We start from the raw sequence: 18,652 nt of genomic DNA, 5'->3' as shown, positions 1-18,652 counted from the left end.
TACTTCTGGATTTGGAATGGTTTAAGGTGATTCTTGAATGTGTATTTATGAGAGAATTATTCACCTGTATAATCAAGAACTGACAGGCTAGTCAATAAAAATGTTTAAAAAAAAAATTTAAAATGTGTTTTAATATGAGTTACGTCTTTTCTACTTTATAAGCACAGAATATAGGTGAAATTAATATGAATATTATAGTAACACATTAAATACAACCAAATGCTGTTTTAATCTGTTTTTCTTGTAGACTGAAAAGCTAACTAAAAGAGAAGTAGAAGCCAAGTTCTGTAATCTTTCTCTCACATCAGCTAGTGTAAGTATCTTAATTCAGTGCTAATTTCACTGTAATTTGCCACAAGTCAGTAATATTTTATTTTCTTTGTAATTTAATAACCAGAGTAAGAAAAATAATCTGTTACATGTGCTGTTCAGAATAGGTCGATATCTTTGCAGGTGGTCTGACTTTGTACTCTTGTTCTCTCTGGAAGTCACTATTGCAGCTTGTTCTTTATTCTTTAAACATGTTTCACACACTGTGGAAGTTAATAAAGGCTAAATGGAATACTGCAGAGAGGTATTTAATAAAGAAAACTGAGAGAAACTTTTAAAAAAACTTCTCTGCAAATGTTGGCTGTGCATAGAGTTGAAATTATCTTCTGAATAGTCTGAGACTTGTGTCTGTCTATTCTTTTCTTCAACTCCACTTGGTAAAAACAGCCTGCTAAACAAAACAAACAAAAAAGGCAGATGTCTTACTCCCACAAATGTAAAGTCAAATATTTTTCTTTTTTCTTTTAGATGTGACCTGTTATGAATGTTTTCTGTGTTGCTGTGTATGCTTATGATTTGTTTTGTTTTGTTTTTAGCTTTCTCGACTCTATAAATTCATTGAGCAGAAGGGAGAAGCAAGTAATGTATTTCCATTTCTAAACACAATGATAAAACAAAAGCCAAGTGTCACTCAGCTGCTGAAGCATGGCATGAAGGATTTAGAGGAAATCATTGGTCTATTAAAGCAACTGGGAATAAAACTTCAGGTTTGTAAAATGCTCTGCTAATTAATTGCAGGCTGCTGGGCCTTGTATTATGCTAGGAAATAAAGGTATTTTACTATAGAAAAGGCATATGAAAGTGGCTTTTGATGGCAAAATATAGTATTGGCATTGATCCTTTCTCTCTCTCTCTTTTTTTTTTTTTTTTTTAATTGAAGTTGCATTTTAAAATTAAGACCTCTTCCAGTCCAGTCAGGAGTCTCTGGCTTAACTTCTATCTAATGCCACTCAGACTTTCTTTCTTTCCCCAACCAAGACTGAAGGCATTACTTAGAGCATAAAAGAGGGAGTTTAAGAAATTTTGAAACAAACTGTAAATATTCAAAAAATATAGAAATCTAATTACTACTAAAGGCCTCCATCTTCCTTGGAGCTTACTGTTTGGGTTTTGTGCTACAGGTTTCTTGGGATGCTTAAATGTAAGATTAAAGCACTATTTCCTTATTTTTTACTGTATTTTAAAATTTTGGAGACAAGGAATGTTTCTATATGTCTCCCTTATGTGAAAACAGTGTTTTAAATCCATGCTGCTAACAGGAAATTAATTATATATATGCACATATTCATTTTTATTTTACAGATATCTATAAATCTGGGACTAGTTTACAAAATACAGCAGCACAATGGTATCATCTTCCAGTTTATAGCATACATCAAAAGAAGACAAAGAACTGTGCCTGAAATTCTTGCTGCAGGAGGCAGATATGATCATCTGGTATGTGCTCATCTCTTCTAGTAAATTTGGATTGTTTTCTTAACCCATGAAAAAAATGACATTTTGCCAAGATAACTATCTGGTTTTCCATTCTGTTTTTTTCTTGTTTTGAGATTCCTCAATTTAGAGGGCCACAGACAGTAGGACCAGTTCCTTCAGCTGTTGGAGTCAGCATAGCTATAGATAAAATAACTGCTGCTGTTTCCAGTGTGGAGGATTCTGTAAGTCTCTTTTTTGGGACGTGGGGAATTTGTTTACTTCTGACAGTTGAATAACCTAATTGTAGCTAGAGATAGACAAAAATGAAGATGTTCAGATATGTTCCAAAATAATACCATACTGAAATAGAAGGCAGACATCAAGATGACCTGTTTTCTTTTGTGTTTCTCTACCTAGAACTATTTATTAAATGAGAATTAAGGGAACACAGGATCTTCAGGCTTACATTATTTTATTTTCAATTTAAATGGGTTATTTTTCTCAGCCTGTGTATTCTTGCAGATGGAAGAGTACAACTGTAGGTATTTAGTGTTATTTTTCCCCTACTACTTCTCCCTTGATCAAAGTATAGAAGATAGAAATGAAAAGAAACTTCAAGAATATTGACTACTTTGTACAGCATCACACATCTTCACTTGGTTTTGAAATTAGTATTTTATTATCTTTTCTCTATAAAGAATATGTTAACATTGCCAAGGAGAGTAGGAAGGAAGGAACAGAGTAGGCAGGGATACTTGGCACGCTGAGGCTGTGGAGGTGCTTTGCATGAAAGTTTGAGCTTCAGTGACTTGCAGACACACTTAGGTGGATTGTAGCTCTCAAAAGAGGTGGAGTTAGCCCCTTTTTTGGTTTTTAGCTTGGTGCATTTTGACAAATGTTGGAATATTTGTCCATCTCTGGTACTGTAACTGCCTTATGAAGGGGGAAAGGTGGCCTTGTGACTAATATTATCTCCTTGATTTTACTTTCCCTTCAGGTTTCTGTCAGCTCATGTGACCTGCTGGTTGTAAGTGTTGGTCAGCTGTCAATGGGTAGAGCTATCAACATTGTTCAGAAATTATGGACTGCAGGAATTCCAGCCGAAATAATGTATGACTGGTCCCAGGTAGAATTTTTATCTGCATGTGTTAACTGTATTATTATTCTCCAAGATTAGTGCAGACTGGAACTATACTTTTTGGGGGTATTTTTCTGTTTTTATGGAGGTAGAGACTCAATACTGAGCATGTAGGGTGCTATTCAGATACAATAATGTCAAGAAAGTCTCACTGGCCTTGCAGCATTCTTCCAAAGTATTTAAAAGTGTGAAGAAGGATCCATACTACTAATAAATTTAATGCTTAATAGGGGGTACATCAAGAACAGAACAGTAGCATCAACTTTTAAATAGCCAGATGGCTGAAGGCACTCAGGTACAGAAGGAATATTGAAATTATTCTGCTGTTAGAAACACAGTTTAGCAAACTGAGCTACTAGATTGGGTCCCTAAGCAGTCCTTGAAGAGATGTGTAGTAGGAGGGGAAGGGAGAATGGCAAGCTGAGTTGTGCCCTTTTATGTCCAGCTGAAACCAAGTGGAGCTGTAGCCAGCACTACTTCACTGGAGTGTAGTGAGCTACATGGCAACACTGAAGTCCCTTTTAGAGGTGGTGGCACTTCCTGAAGGATTATGGGTCTGCTTCACCTTCAGGTGTCTCCATTTGTCCAACATGAGAGACTCTGCAGTTCCCCTTCCACATCATGTGCTGCAGGGCAGGAAGTTTTGAGCTCATTCAGTTCATTGTCTGACTTTTTTTGTATTTTTTTGCCATAAAATTTCCAACAGTTTCAATCCTTTAGGACTGGAAAAAAATCCAGATTATATACTTTTCCTGTGATCACCTAGGCTGGAGTTTCTTAGTTTGAGGTTGGTTGTTTGATTCATAAGGAAGGAAGATTTGGGTAGTTCTTGCCTCTATCTAATGCTGTCCTGCAATCCAGTGCTGAGTAAGTCAGCATAGCCTTGGCTTGACAGGAACCCAGCTGGAGTCAGCTTTTGTGGCAGACCTGCAGCCATGCAGGACTGAAAGCTGCAGGCAGCAGGGTGGTGACTGCCTGATATTTCATTGCACATTTTTACAGTTACTTAGATTCTGCACCTCTAGGTAGAGGTAGCCCTTCTATGTGGGCACTTGGGCTGCAGGACCTGGGCATTATCTCTGCCTAAGTGTAACCATCGATTTCAATTTTGGCAAGCTTTGGGTGGGTGAATATATGCATCATGAAGTTTCATCTGCTCAAGTTGTTAAAAGCTTTTCTCTCTCTGAAGCTGTGTGACTGTTGCATATCAAGTTAACTCTAATTACAGACAGGAGACTCTGATTACTTAATGGGTCATTTTATAATCTGTCAAATTAATGTCTCATTCCCTTTCTTTGGTTCACAGTCCCAGGAAGAGCTGCAGGAATACTGCAGATGCTCTGGGATTACATATGTGGCTCTGGTGTCAGAGAAAGAAGGAAGTCATGTGAAGGTAAGCCTGGGACCAGAGGACGCTTATTGTGTTTCAGATTTGTACTCTGTTGTTCTGCACTTTCTTAAAGGTCATTATTAATACAATATAAATTTTACTTGAGTTGAGGTAAATACAGGTTTGGTTATTTAGCCGTAGAAATGTTATTCTGAAGAATTCCAACATTTTAAACATTTTTATCCCTACATAACACTCTTACTCATAGACCTCCTTCCCTCTAGGAAAGTCCAAAAACTAGTGCAAACAATGTTTGACAGTGCCATCGATGGTTTAACATGGAAAAAGGTTTTTCTTGTCTCTGATTTCTTTAAATCTACAAAATTAATTGATTTAGCGATTTTTGCAGTTGACACCTTTTCATGTTACAAAATAAATGTAAATAATAAACTAAAATGTAAATCTAAAAAAATCAGTGTGGTTCCAACAGACAGTCAGAACCACACTCTTCACCTCTGTAAACTCAGACAAGGATGCAAAGACTGGTCTGTGTCATAAAATGAATGTACTCTGTGCTTCTTCTGTACTCTGCAGCTTGTGGTTCTGGTACCTTTGGTTTTTTGAAGTTAAAAGTTTTAAAATATTCTGGATCATTAGAGAAAAGATCTTTTTTTTAATTAAGATTTATTCTTTGACTGAAAAAATACTAACCATTTGACAGCATATGGCAAGGACAGCCACTGTGCCTTACTAAAATATTTTTCACTTATTATCTCTGTAACTGTAACAGCAATAATTGCAAGGATAAGTAAATCTTGATGATGACACTGTGATATTTCAAAGTCCTCCACAAGCCTATTATAGAGTGTTCTTTTAAATATGGCTTTATTGAAGCAAAACCAAGAAAGGAGATGTTAATGAGGTGAATGGTGTTGGTACTGATTAAGCTCTTGAAATAGAGATGGTGCAGACTCCTAAGTTTTAATGTTTAACTCTTGCAAATTGAAAGGCAAGCTTTATTCTAGTATAATTGCTTAATGAAAAATATTAATAATATGGTATTTACAATTATAAACCATTCTGATCAGAACTTAATTATCACATATTAAATGTGGGGAGTCAAGCTAGTTTATGCTTTGGGAATGCAGAATAAATTAGTAGTTGGCTGAAAAAAAAATCTAATCAAAGATTTAATTAGCAGTGATTGATCAGTAATGATAATAGCTTCCTACCTTTGACTCTTTCACTTTTAATGAGTGAAATAGTTTGGTTTTGATTAAGTTGGGTAAGTTAATCTGTATGCCATTTTAAGTATCAACAATGTTAAGAACTGTTGAACTATGTCATAGGTGAAATCCTTTGAGAAGGACAGGCAGACAGAGAAAAGGATTTTAGAATCTGACTTAGTGGATCACCTGCTCCAGAAACTAAAAATGAAAATCGGTGATGAAAGATGTAGTAGGTGAGTAGCATAATGTGTCAATAATGTGAATAGTCAAAATCTGAAGTAAATACATATTTGCATATGCTCAATTAAATCTTAATTTTATTTGGTAAAGAAATTTCTTTTGAGGGGAAAAGAAAGCAAAAGGCTTTGTTACAGAATTGTATTGATATTAAGAAAGAAACAGATTTCCCTAGCTGCTGCTACATTCACACATCCATAGTGCATCATAAATTAAAAGGCCACACAGTTATCCCAAAGCTGCTAGAGCAGCAGTAGTGTTTGTGTGACTGCCTGCAAGTCCCTGTTACTGAGTAGAAGTCCATTACATTTGTGTACTGTGTAATCAAAGAATTAAAGCAGCAAATCCCTTTCATTCTGAGGCAGTGTTGGTATGGTGAAATGAAGGTGTAACTGTTGCTCTTCTGTATGCTCTGGTGGCACAAGTGAAAGTAACATCTGGCAAAGATTTGAGGAAAACCCCTTCATCCTGTCGTCATTGAAACTACCATTTATTGTCACCAGTGGAGGTTAGTACAGAAACGACAGGAGAGGCTAGTCATTGCTGTGTGCTCAGGCAGCTCAGCTGTTAGTTACACACAGCCCCCTGTGAGTCTGTAATTGTAAATGCACCTAGATCTATTTATACGTGTGTACGTACGTGTGTGTGCATTGGCAGCAGGGATAGACGTGCATTAGTCACACAAAGTAGAATTCAGAAACTTAACAGATTTGCTATCCAGTTTTTCTGACTAGGCTGAACAATAAAGGAAATCATTAAGCTTGAAATTAAGAAATCAAGCAGTAGTTTATGCAAACAGTTGATGTCTCCTGCTGCCCACCTATTGTTCTCCTTTTTCTGGCCTCAGCCAGTCTTACTTAGTATTTAACTTTGCAACTAACCCGATTCTCAGGTGCTTTATGAGAGATCTAGAAACTGTGAAAGAAAATCATTCTTTCAAAAAGTTACCTTATTTCTAAATCCTGAAAACAGAATAGAAAAACCCTTGCGTGGTACCACTAAACAGAGAAATGCAATGCTGATTGTAATAGAGCTGGCAAATTTCTCTTTTAATGAATTCCTGAATGTGGAAAGTAAAGACATCTAAACTAATTCTTGAAGACTTCTTTGAATATGTGTACTCTTAAGTATAAAGACTATTTTAATACTTTAGTATTATGTCACAGAAACTGGTGAGAAACAGATTAAATTAATAATTCAGAGAGAATACTGTCACAATATATTTTTGTATTAGGATATAAATCACTCTTGCATGATAAGGAGGACATATTTTGTATCCATAGAGAGCACTGCTTTTAGACGTGACTTTTTCATGTAATTTTGTATGGTTTCCTGTCTATTCCTGAATAGAATTTATTCATGAATAATAAATGTGTGCTGGGGAGTATCCACAAACTTGTTTATCTGTTGGAACTAAGTTTAAGTATCTATGATAATCTGAAACTACTGTGTTATTACAGTATTTTTTTATAATTGTCAATCTGTTTCCTTAACTGTCTTTGTTTATTTTCAGAGAAACCACAGATAATCTTTCAATACCAAATCAAAAAGGATCATTTACTAATATTTCAGGTATTTAATATCTAGTTATAGAACATACAAACTGTTCCTCTTTCTGCTCAAAAACTATTTTGTAGGAAAATATTACCAAAAGCAAAGTAAGAAAATATTTTATAGCAGAGCTCTGTTTAGAGGCACTGCCTCTTAATCACAGATATTGTTCCAAGTGATTTAAATCTGAATTTTTCTCCAAGCTAAGTGCTCAGACCAATGGACAGAATATTCTCCATAGAAGTATTCATTGATGCAGTAATTCAGGAAGCTGGGAAAGCAAAAAATCTCAAATTTTTTCTAGCTGAGGAGAAATTTAAATGTCCTCTTGATGAAAAATAACTTGACCTGTGATTGTTAGAGTATTGCGACCTGTTTACATTACGTTTACCAAAAAATAGACATTTTTTCCAAATGAAAATGCTCTTATATTTCTAGCTATGGATTTGCATTCCTTATTCTGATAATACAAGTTTGTATATAAAGAATAGTATTAAGTGCTTTCTGTGTGGCTGAAGTTTGGCATTTTTGATACTTGTTTTATTGAGCACTGATACAGTGTGTGGTGGCAGTGATTTTGAAAGAAACACTTCACACACACACTTTTGCATAACATGGAGGCAGAGAGGCCTCTTGTTTGACTTGGGGGGTTGTGTGTGTGTGTGACTACCAGAAATGGAAATTTGGATTTCTAAGTAAGCCATTTCAAGTTTTGATTATTGTTATTTGGGGAAGCTGGGGTTTATTGTTTATTTTGTCAGTGATTCTGCTATGGGACCAAGCATTAAATAGTCACCTCATTCTTGTAATGGCTTTTCTTTTTTTGATATTAGGTGCACTGCATTCCTTTGTAAAATGCAAGTCATTTGGAACCTTTTCTTAGTTTCAGGGAACAGTGTGATGTAAAATACCAAATTCCTTAGTCTTAATAACCAGTCCTTCAAAATCATAAGTGAGTGTTTGAGAATTTATGTGCATGTCTCATTATCCTGTCTGATTTTTGGAGCATTTCAGCAGCTTTTTAATCCCTGTACTACACTGATTTTGGCTTATCAATATTTGTGAATTTTCTGGGTTTTGATACTTGTTGTATAAAGAAATACTGTAAACTAAAACGATGTGTTTGCATTTTAGGTGTGTTTGAATCTCACGGAACTCTTGTAGTGCCTAACGTTAGTGTTATAGCTCCTGAAAAATTATCTGCCAGTGCCAGGCGTCGTCAAGAAATTCAGGTACACACACATCAAAGAAGCATTCCGAAGTGATCCTTAGAAGTTAAGGAATGGTAGTGAATTGATACTTCCCACTATCACCTAACTTAAATTCATCCTGTTTGTTCTCTATTCATAAAATAGACTAGGAACAACACAAATGGTCGAAGGCAAAGACCACTCTCTTTTTAACAGTTTGGATGTTAAGGATTATCTGTGACATCATGGCTCAGCTATCATTGTGCATACATATTAGAAATCTTACTTTTCTTGGAACTGTGGTTCTGGAACTTCCCTTTTTTTTTCCTCCCTAAAAGTTGAAGTCTGTTAAGTGTTGTCGTGGTTTACCCCCAACCAAGCCCCAGGCAGCTGCTCATTCACTCCCTCACCAATGGGATCAGGGAAAGAATCAGAAGGGTAAAACCCAGAAAACCCCTGGATTGAGATAAAAACAGTTTAATAGGCAAAGCAAAAGCCATGCCCACAGGCAAAGCAAAACAAGGAATGAATCCAGTGCTTCCCACGGGCAGGCAGGTGTTCAGCCATCCCCAGGAGGGCAGAGCCCCATCATCTGTAATGGTGACTGGGGAAGACAAACACCAGCACTCCAAATGTGTCCCCTTCTTTCTTCTTCCCCCCACTTTACATACTCACATGATGTCACATGGTCTGGATTGTCCCTTTCGGGTCTGGGGTCACCTGCCCTGGCTGTGTCCCCTCCCAGCCTCCCATGCACCCCCAGCCTCCTCACCAGTGTGACCATAGGAAAAGCAGAAAAGGCCTTGACTCTGTGTGTTATCAAACAGGTTATAATTTTCTAAATAAGTAGTCTATGCAGCAGTGGGGGTAGATGTTGGAAAATTCTTCCAACTTCAGTACAATAGTGTCTGATCCCTACATCTGTGGCTAACAGTCTTGTACCAGCTATTGCTTCCTTACTTAACCTTTATCAGTGATTAACTTCTCAGCAATAATAACATGTTATCAATCCTGTCTTCAGCAAAAATCCAAAACATAGCTCCATACCAGCCACTTGGAAGAAAGCTAACTCTACCCCAGACAAAAACAGTACAAAGGTGCAAGTTCGTCATACTTTTAATTTGTAGTATGTTTGTAAAAGATACTTCATGTATTTTATTTCATTATGTTGTCTCAAACTACAGGCCTAAGAAAAAACTACAGATTTTAGAAAACACAAAATCCCCCACAATCCTGCCAAAAACATGATACTACAGTTATGTAGAAAACATTCAGTGATGCTAGAAACAAATGTCACTTTTCTTGTTTAGCAACATTAGCCTCAAGATCTTTAGTAAAACATGGTAAAACAGAACTGAATTTTATCCCCTTTTCAGTCCAAGCTTGGATGTGCAGCAAAAAAATCTCCCCAATTACTAGTTCTCAGAACTCAAAGAAGTAGATGTTACTCCCTAAGCTGAACAAACTTACTGTTGTCAGGTTTTGAATAAGTAAAAGCAATTTTCCAAAGTACAAAAGACAACATAATGCAAGGCTGCAAATACATTTGTAAAGTGCTGCCTTTGCAGGACTACTAGCTTGCTGGGAAAAAAAGGTGGTACAAGACGTGACCCATATTTCAGTTTGGCTTTCAAAAGCCATCCTCCTTTAGCTGGAGGTGATTCACTGCATCCAGTCACAGGTTCTTATGTTCCTTTGAAAGTCATCTAACACCGAGAAACAGAGGGCAGTTTTCACTACTTATGCAAGCATCCACATTGTTCTGTCTGCTTTAGCACCGTGCCAGTATTATCAAGTGTGTACCGTTGCTTCAAGAGTGTCCTTCCCCTCTGCTCATCAAGGATTATTGTGAAATTTTTACAGAAAATTATATTAAATGTTTAAATATGATGTAGTTCTACATCTTGTTAGCAGCAGCGTCTTTTGTTCTCATCTATGCAGTATGAAATCAGTGTTCCCAACCTGTGTCACACAAGCAGTGTATTTTACTTTTGCCCATCTTTTGTTCCCAGGTACAAACAAGACTTCAGACATTCGTTTCTAGCCTGCAACAGAAAACAAGTGAGATTGAGATTTTAGCAGTAAGTATCTGGCAGAAGCCTGAGTTCATTCCAAATTCTTAACTGCAGTGGATGATGCCATTCCTATCTGGAACAAACTACTGCCAATTGCCTCACTTTAGCAATATTCAAATGAATCAAACTTCTGGTTAAATAAAACCCCTGGTCTGTTTCTCTGATACTTGAAAAGTATCTTAAATTGTGTGTAGGGGACAGTTGCCTGGAATAAAATTTAACAAGTATTTAGTTGTTACTCTTAACAACAAGCTCTTAAGCTGCAATTACACCAACTAGTGTGGTAGATGTAATAACTTGCTCCTGCTAGATTTGCACTTCCATTTAAGCCAACACTGCTCTTGTTTGAAATTAGCTTTTAGACTTCACTGACCATGTCACAAAGGATTTTAAAAAGGTGTATGCTTTTCAGGAAACATAACTGCCTATTTGCCTGCATCTTTGTGCAACTTTCCATAATGGAATCTATTGTGAATAGTTTAAAAGGTTTTAAACATTTTAAACTAAGTTCCCAGTTTTAGCAGCATGAGTGCTTCTCTGGAAATGAAAATGTCTGACTCCCTTCAGTATAGCTCATCTCTAGTTTGCAAATTGGTAACAGAGAACTGTTAAATATTGATTTTTTTGGTATTTTTACAGGTTGATTTGCCAAAAGCAACTGTGATACACTTCTTATCATTAGAGGTAAGCAATTAAGTATTGTTGTTAGAACTGTAACTGAACACGATAGATGATAAATTCTGTTCCAAATGAAGTGTAAAATTCACCCATTCTAGATTTCTCTTTCAAGTTTGAATTAGGTTTAAAACTTAAAAGGATTTTTTTTTTACCCAGGGAGCTTGACTGAGAAAGTTTCTGCCTAATGTCCAAGTTGCACAAGACAACATTAGGATGTCCTAATCCAAGCTCTGATTTTTTTCCCCAAGAATAGTTATCTTACATTAAATCTTAACCGCTTTTTCAGAAATCAATAAGCATTAATAGCAGTTTCAACAAAGGTGTTCCTTAATGAAGGGGAACCCAAAATAGAGAGGCAATTGTTTCAGGTACAGTAGCTGAAACAGTGAAGCCAAGATATAAAGGAGATGTATATTATATTATATTGACACCATTAACAACTCAGGAACTGGTCAATGGTGCATGAAAGACGACAACACCAAAGATTTTTTTCTTTTCTCCAATGACAGTACTAGCTTAAAAGAGAGATGGCTGTCTCTCTACCCTCTAAAAAACCCAAACTCAAGAATGGCATCTTACTGGAAGTGTATTTAGTACTTTCCTGCCTTTTATCAGCTGCTCTGAAGCAGTGCTTGTCTGGTAATCAAAACAGTGAAACATTTCAAAACATTTTCAAAATACTTAGCTCATCCAGTCTGAATAAATCATGGAGGTAGTTTATCACCTTTTGCTTTAAAAAAATTGAATATATCTGCACACTTGCGTCATTCACTTTTGATCACCATTACATCACAGTTACTGTATTCTGTCCAGCCCTGCCAAGCTGACACAGCCCTTCCCATTGCTTATGTCTTTTTAGCACTGAAATGTGTTAAGAAACTGATCACTAACATTTTTTTCTTAAAAAAAATAAGTTGCACGTGTCGTTGACATTCATCATGTTTAAAAGCTGTTTAATTAAAGAGAATTGACATTACACAGTATTCAGAAGGCTGCATCCTCCTGAGAGAAGTATTTCCTTCACAAAAGAATGTAAGACTATAGTTCCTTGTAAACTTTTTTTTTCTTAGCTTGATGGAGATAGACAAGCCTTTGATGCTACTGTGAGACAACTGATGTCACGATGGCCCAAGCAGAGATCTTCATATTTACAAGCAATTTGTGACGAAATTTACAGTCTCAAAATGGAAAAGAGGTAAATTTGTTAAGCTCTTATGGGTCCGTAAACTGCCTCAATATTTCTGTATTCAAACTAGAAGATGCTCCTGTCTTCCACTTTCCCCTTGCTCTGAGGCAAAAAAAAACTGAGGAAATGCGTATAGTTCCTTCAAAACTATAGGTCTGGTCACTAACCCTCACATACTGATAAAATGTAAATTCTTGGCCGTGTAAATTTTTCATTTTTCTAAGTCTTTTCAAGAAGCTCTAGAATCTATCATCACTCTTATCTTGCTGCTGTGTTAATAAAAATGAATAGTACACAACTATGTACAGTCAGGTGTCCTGCTGTACGTAGTACATATACTTCTATATATGTAAATATACATGTACAATATACACATCTATACTGCTACATAAAAGCCCTTTTCTGATCAGAGGGACACAGCTTGTCTTCTAAACCTCCATGAGCACATTTAATTCCTCCTGCTTTGAAATAACACACTGGCAGTCAGGCACAGGTGGGAGAGTGCCCGGTTTTGTGCAAACATGACGGATGCTCTCCCAACATGGACAAAGCCCGCTTCTGTAAAAACACTTACGTTCAACTCAGAGGCTCCCTGTTGGATTCTGGCAAGGCTGCTACAGATAGTCTGGACTCATCCAGTATGTCCAGTTTTAAACCTCAAATTGTCAAATGTTTTATGTACTGGCCCACTTGAGACCTAGGTATTTATGCCTAATTACAGGTTTCATTTCATTTTCTTAAACCTTTGCTCCACTTGAAGGTACTACTTAACCTTTAAGAACTTTAGTTCCTTTTTTTTAGATGCACCAAAAGTGCTCCACATTTACTGTTTACTAAAGCAGCTACATAGCAAGTGAAGATTTTTTTTTTTTTCTTCATGGAGCTTGCAAGGCTGTGAACAGAATAATACAAATAATACTCCATACAGTGCTGGGTATGAATGTAATACAGCCCTGGCTACCTTCCTATCTCATTTGGGGCTTGAGCACTACTTAGCCATAAGCCTTCAGATCACTGAAGTGAAAACTGAACAGGCAAGATCAATGGAAAGAGGATGAAGGGAAAATTGCAGTCACAGCCAAACTAAAACTTACTGATTTTCTACTAAATCTGTGCTATCTTATTGTGAGGATCTGTCACAGGAATTGCAGCATTCAAACCTGCACTTTTCAAAATTTATAAATTCTTTTTTTCCTTTCCTCTGCAGGGTTCCTGCACTTATCCTGTACAGTTACCGAGACGAATACAAGGTTTTGTTTTAGTACTTAGCACATCTTTTATAGGATGCTTCTACAAATGAACAGCGTTTTGTCAAAAGGAATTTCAAAAAGCTATAATAATGCAAGACGGGCAACTCGTGCCTTTTTCTGTGTCCAAACTGCATTTCATGTATAATCTGTCCTGGTTCAGGCCAGGACAGGGTTAATATTTGCTGTACCTTGGAGGAGGAGGACCCTGAGATTGATCTGTACCTCCTGACACCATTGCTGAGGGGCTTCCAGGTCCCTCCTAGGTGGGCACAGCATGGCAGAGGGAGCAGTTGGGTCGTGTTGTTTCTGTGGACTCATTCACCTTTCCTGTACCCTCTGCCACTGGTATTGTTGCTGTTACTGTTTTCTTATCCCATTGCTGTTTCCAGCAAATTCTTACCTCAGCCTGTGCTCTTTTCCTCCTGTGCCTCCAGTTCCCCTCTGCAGCCACGGGCAGGGGGAGGGGGTAGTGAGCACATGGATTCAACTGGAGCACTAAACTACAGAATGACATTCCTAAACTGTGCGAAATACAAAACTAAATGCTTTCAAAATGTGGAAGTAATTGTTTTATAGGCAATTAAGGAGCAAATCTGACTATAGCTACAGATAGGTATTATCATGTAGTTCTTGCCCTTATGTTACACAAATCAGCTGTACAGATGTAAAACTAATTTTTTTTAATAATTTCAGAATGACTTTTATGCAACAGTAGTACTGCAACAAGAAATGTCTGTTCTATAACTACAAAAGAATGAATTACCTTTAACAAATTGTTGTAAACATTTTTGAGGAGTTTTTATGTAATAAAAACTGCTGAGCCTTATTGAAATACTCATTACAAGCCTTTTGTGTGTAATTTTCGGTTGGATTTTTTAACATCCTGTTTTCATTTATGTATGAAATATGGTAGATTTCAGGCTGCGAGTTGTTACAAGCCTGGCTGCCTGTGCTTGTCCTGTCTTTAAATTTAAATCAAGCAGCAGCTTTCTGCAAGATGAAGACCTGATAAAAGAAAGACTTGTTTCAGACCTGGGGAACCTAAACCAAAGACTTTAAAAAGAAACAGTAACCTGCATGTGCTTGAGGCATAACCAAAGTTTTGAACTAACCTTCTTTACCCGAGTTGTCAGATTCTTTGAAATTAGTCATAGTAATATGGAAGTATTACAATTATCTTCTTGAAGCTAAACTGTAACACAACCCCACCAGGAAGAATGAAGCTGAGAAACTATGATTAACAGCAGGCCTAATTAACTATGTATTATATTTCACATCAAAACACTGGATGAACTGGTACACTTGGTACCTTTTTTTAAAGTAACTTACACCTCTTTCTTTCTCTATACTCAAATGATTGCCATTTACAGGCTCATTACATTAATAAATACCTACTTTTTCTACCCTTCCTTCTAGCAAAGAAGGCAAAGTTAAAACACGTAGAGGTAACTTGCAAGACAAACCAAAAAAACTCCTGAGAACGGTGAAGGCTCTGACAGCAATGCCCAAAGCAGCAGCAGCCACTTCTAAAGGCAGAAGTAACTGTGCCACTTGGGACAGTTACCAAACCAGGACACCTAGCAATTCACCAAGACAAGTCACATCAGTCATTACACCCCATCCATTTCTCATTATGTTTAATAGGAGCAATTACATATTTACTTTTTACATCTGCTCATATGAAGGAAAGAAAATTCAGATCCCTGAATATACTGAAGGATGATGTTTAAAAAAAAAAAAAGTTTAGGTGACACGAGCATTTTTAAGCCATGTCTGAAGGGAACATGATGCAGAGTCCTACCCTCCCCCCACGCTGAGCCCAGGTCAGAACAGCTGCAGGCTGTGAGTGAAGAGTGGAGGCTCTGCAAGAACTCGAGCACTGTGCCAGGTGCCTCGGGGATATCTGCACTGCATCATGTAGACACGGCTCTCAGTTCAAGACAGACACAGGAAAGCAGCTGTTCCTGATAATGTGTTGGCACCTGCTTTCCCCAGAACTACTGAGGCTCATCTATAAAACTGGGCATCTGTCACTGAGGCTCCTGCTCCAGTCTTGTTTTGCTTCTGGCACAGTGCATTTCTCTTCACCCTGTGCAACCCCCCAGACGGGTTTTACACCACGGAGTAAACAGCAGCAGTGTAAGTACAAACTAGCTGAGTGTAAAGCTATTTCAGTATAATGCTGTACCTACTCCTGCCATACAACAGCCCAGAGAAAGCACCTCTGCTCTCAGTTTAAACAAAAGTACTGATCACATCCCAGAATCCTGCTGGAAGGAAAGCCAAAGACAAGTGGTAACTCAAAAAGAAATGGAGTTTGCTTTGAGCAGGGGTCAAGTCTATTATAGTGATGGTAGCACACTGTCCCATCACTGTGTTGCTTTACTCTTCTTGGCCTTGCTTTTCTTGTCTTTCTTCTTCAAGCCATCCATGTTAGCTCTTAGCAAATTTGAATATGCCTGAAAGAACAATTAGAACCATTTAAAAGAACCCCAAATACTTAAATGACAATATGCAAGAGGTAACATTTTATGTATTACTAATGGCCAATTACTTGCCTTTTCCCAGAATATCATGCTCTTATACCCTGCACCAGGAAAATACTGTTTCTAAACCAACGTACAAGGTTAGATAAAATAAACCAGGATTTCTAAAAAACAGATTAAGATAAATGGGTAGTTAATTTCTGTGGCAATTCAGCTCAGAATCAACCTGTTCACAGCTGTCCAGTGCTTCCAACCACTTCTCCTACTTACAGAAAATAAGGATAAAAGGGATACAAAACTTACCATCTGGAATTTATTTACTTCCTTTGAGCTCACCTACAAAAGTAATACTGGAGGTTAACCATGAAAACTCTGGATTCTATTACAGACCAAGTATCAGTACATGTTTACCCACCAGTTACCATCTGGTCTTTTTCAGCAGCAGTTGGATCAACTTACAACATACAGTGGTCAGTGTGCTGTACTGGTATGTCACAGGACTTCACTGATTTAGAAAACTGAAAACACTCCTTGATTAACAAAACTCTCTATAGGCCATTTATCCCTAAGTCACATCGTTACAAATGGGAATAATGTGAAAAAAATTCAAAGAAAGGTTTGATTCACTTGTGGGGCCATAAAAATGCTGCACCTTAGATTCTCAACTATTTCTCGAAGTAACATTTTTCCTTGTGTCATATCACAGAGCAGAGCTGAAGTCTACAGCCTTTCTCAATCCCCCATTCAAAGTAAACACACATCAGGTTTTCAACTTTCAGCTAACATTTTCTCAAGTTTCACTTAAAATATGTAGCATTAAATCAAAAACACATGGAGCCAGTAATCTTTCAAACTTAAAAGCTGTCACTTACCACTGTGCTAATTTTCTTCTTTCCATCAGTTGCTCTTAGGAGACACTTATTGTCTGCTGGTTCAAAAGTTTCTACGTGGCCTTTGCGTGGAACCGGTTTTGTACGCCCATCATCTGTATTGAAAAAGAATTTTTATTCTTACTTCATTAAAATCAACAGATGCTTTCTGATGTGAGATGTTAAAAACTACTCATGAGCAGATCTGTAAAACACCTCTTCGTTTCAAGGCAACTGAACTAATACTGCTGCCAAACTGCTCTTACTCTAGAACCCCACAAGGATCTGTTCTGCAAACTGCATCTGCCAGAAAAAATGAAGTAAATCCTCTCCACAACCTGCTGCATCCCCCGCCTGCCCAAGCAGCAGCATGCTTTAAATGCTCATCACCCTGCTGCCTCTGCCTCGATACATGGCCTCTTCAGTAGTGTCAGCTAGCCAGCAACCAGAGGAACACGAACACACAAAAACAACATCAGAACTCTCCTTTTACAGAACACTAACCATTTTCACTTACTGTTTAACAACCAGAAAGTCCCAGTATTTCCTACAGTTTGAAAGTCAGTCTTACTCAAAGATTACTAATACTAATAGTACTAGTACTATTAGTCCTATAGTTGTAGGATTAATACTATTAGTCCTAACACTTGTAGGACTAATAGTAGTAGTGGTAGCACCAGTGCTCCCCATAGGGTTTGTCCCTATGACCGCTCTTGTCTTCAGATACCTGGATTACAACTGTATCGCTTAAAATGTCTGGTGACAACAGTCAGATTTATAGGAACACCTCTTTAATCCAGTAACAGACTCAAAACTTACATTTCTTCAGCGTTATGAAAACGCTCCCGGAAGTCCTGCACTTCTGGAAGAGCCTGGTAAGCTCCGTCAGGAACTGCAAGAGAAAGAGACGCGCCCGTGGCTGGGAGCCACCACACGGGCCCCGAGCTCTCCTCCCGGCCTGGCCCGGGCTCTCTCCCACCCGCGGAAGGCAGCACCGACGAAAGCCGAACTCGGCTCAAGCTGCACGACGCGAAGCCCCAGCCGGGGGCGGCCCGGCCCGCGGTTCTGACTGCGAATAAGAGCTCTGAGCCCCCCGCACCTCCCGCGGCCCCGGCGCTTCCACCTCGCCGAGACAGAGTCCCTGGGGGCCGAGACAGAGTCCCTGCGGGGCGCGACGCCCGGCCCCCTCCCCCCCAGTGGCTCTCACGCCGCCGGGGCCGGCGCGGGCCCGGCGTCTCCGCGGGGCTTTGCGGGGCCCCTCTCCCTCGCCCGCTCCCTCCGCGGCGGCACACGGGGCGCTCCCGGCGGGCCGCGGCCCCGCACCTGCTCGCTCTCCAGCAGCACCATCCTGCTCCGCTCCGGAAGGGCCGCGTGCGCACGCGCGGCGCGGGGCAGCGCCACGTCAGCGCCCCGGCCGGGGAGGGTCCGCGGCGGCCCCGCCCGCTGCCAGGCCCGGCCCAGGCGAGTCCAGCGGCCCCGCCCGCTGCCAGGCCCGGCCCAGAGCGATTCCAGCGGCCCCGCCCGCTCCCGGGGCCCGGAGACCGCGTTCCCTGGCCCGCGTGCCGCGGTGTCCGTGCCCGGGCACCGGGAGTCGCTCGCACGCTTCACCTGGGCCCGGCCCGTCGCCCCCAGTGAGGCGGCTCTGGTGCAGAGGGCCCCGCTGAGCACGGCTGGGGGTGAAGGGCGA

At 39.2% G+C, this 18,652-nt stretch overlaps 2 protein-coding genes across 3 annotated transcripts in view; one reads left to right on the top strand and one right to left on the bottom strand.

Annotated features, from left to right (window-relative positions):
- The window catches only part of EIF2AK4 (eukaryotic translation initiation factor 2 alpha kinase 4), a 38,626-nt gene extending 24,178 nt beyond the window's left edge, over nucleotides 1–14,448 (top strand). For both annotated transcript variants that reach the window (XM_063398789.1, XM_063398791.1), the window contains 13 exons: nucleotides 248–313; nucleotides 867–1,037; nucleotides 1,633–1,767; nucleotides 1,881–1,988; nucleotides 2,744–2,872; nucleotides 4,191–4,277; nucleotides 5,564–5,676; nucleotides 7,194–7,252; nucleotides 8,366–8,463; nucleotides 10,434–10,502; nucleotides 11,136–11,180; nucleotides 12,245–12,369; nucleotides 13,568–14,448. In XM_063398789.1, the coding sequence (XP_063254859.1) occupies nucleotides 248–313; nucleotides 867–1,037; nucleotides 1,633–1,767; nucleotides 1,881–1,988; nucleotides 2,744–2,872; nucleotides 4,191–4,277; nucleotides 5,564–5,676; nucleotides 7,194–7,252; nucleotides 8,366–8,463; nucleotides 10,434–10,502; nucleotides 11,136–11,180; nucleotides 12,245–12,369; nucleotides 13,568–13,622 (1,260 nt within the window). In that variant the 3' untranslated portion in view covers nucleotides 13,623–14,448. The remainder of the gene's footprint in view (nucleotides 1–247; nucleotides 314–866; nucleotides 1,038–1,632; nucleotides 1,768–1,880; nucleotides 1,989–2,743; nucleotides 2,873–4,190; nucleotides 4,278–5,563; nucleotides 5,677–7,193; nucleotides 7,253–8,365; nucleotides 8,464–10,433; nucleotides 10,503–11,135; nucleotides 11,181–12,244; nucleotides 12,370–13,567) is intronic.
- Nucleotides 14,449–15,230: 782 nt separating this feature from the next.
- On the bottom strand, nucleotides 15,231–18,420 carry SRP14 (signal recognition particle 14). Its single transcript, XM_063398792.1, has 5 exons — nucleotides 18,289–18,420; nucleotides 17,785–17,857; nucleotides 16,969–17,081; nucleotides 16,400–16,432; nucleotides 15,231–16,069 (listed from the first exon to the last, which is right to left on the bottom strand). The coding sequence occupies exons 1-5, from the start codon at nucleotides 18,310–18,312 to the stop codon at nucleotides 15,980–15,982; spliced, it is 333 nt and encodes a 110-aa protein (XP_063254862.1). The 5' UTR covers nucleotides 18,313–18,420; the 3' UTR covers nucleotides 15,231–15,979.
- Between the last annotated feature and the right edge of the window lie 232 nt (nucleotides 18,421–18,652).

The sequence above is a fragment of the Prinia subflava genome, chromosome 5 (genome assembly GCF_021018805.1).
Source record: "Prinia subflava isolate CZ2003 ecotype Zambia chromosome 5, Cam_Psub_1.2, whole genome shotgun sequence".
NCBI lineage: Eukaryota > Metazoa > Chordata > Aves > Passeriformes > Cisticolidae > Prinia > Prinia subflava.
The sequence above is the reverse complement of the archived record's forward strand: the minus strand, read 5'-3'. Positions and strand labels throughout refer to the sequence as shown.

Excerpts from the sequence above, each read along its gene's own strand:
- SRP14 (XM_063398792.1), bottom strand. The coding sequence starts at position 18,312 with ATGGTGCTGCTGGAGAGCGAGCAG. Across the intron at positions 17,082-17,784 it reads TTTCATAACGCTGAAGAAAT|ATGATGGGCGTACAAAACCG; the intron begins GTAAGTTTTGAG and ends TTTTCAATACAG. Across the intron at positions 16,433-16,968 it reads AGAAGAAAATTAGCACAGTG|GTGAGCTCAAAGGAAGTAAA; the intron begins GTAAGTGACAGC and ends TTACTTTTGTAG.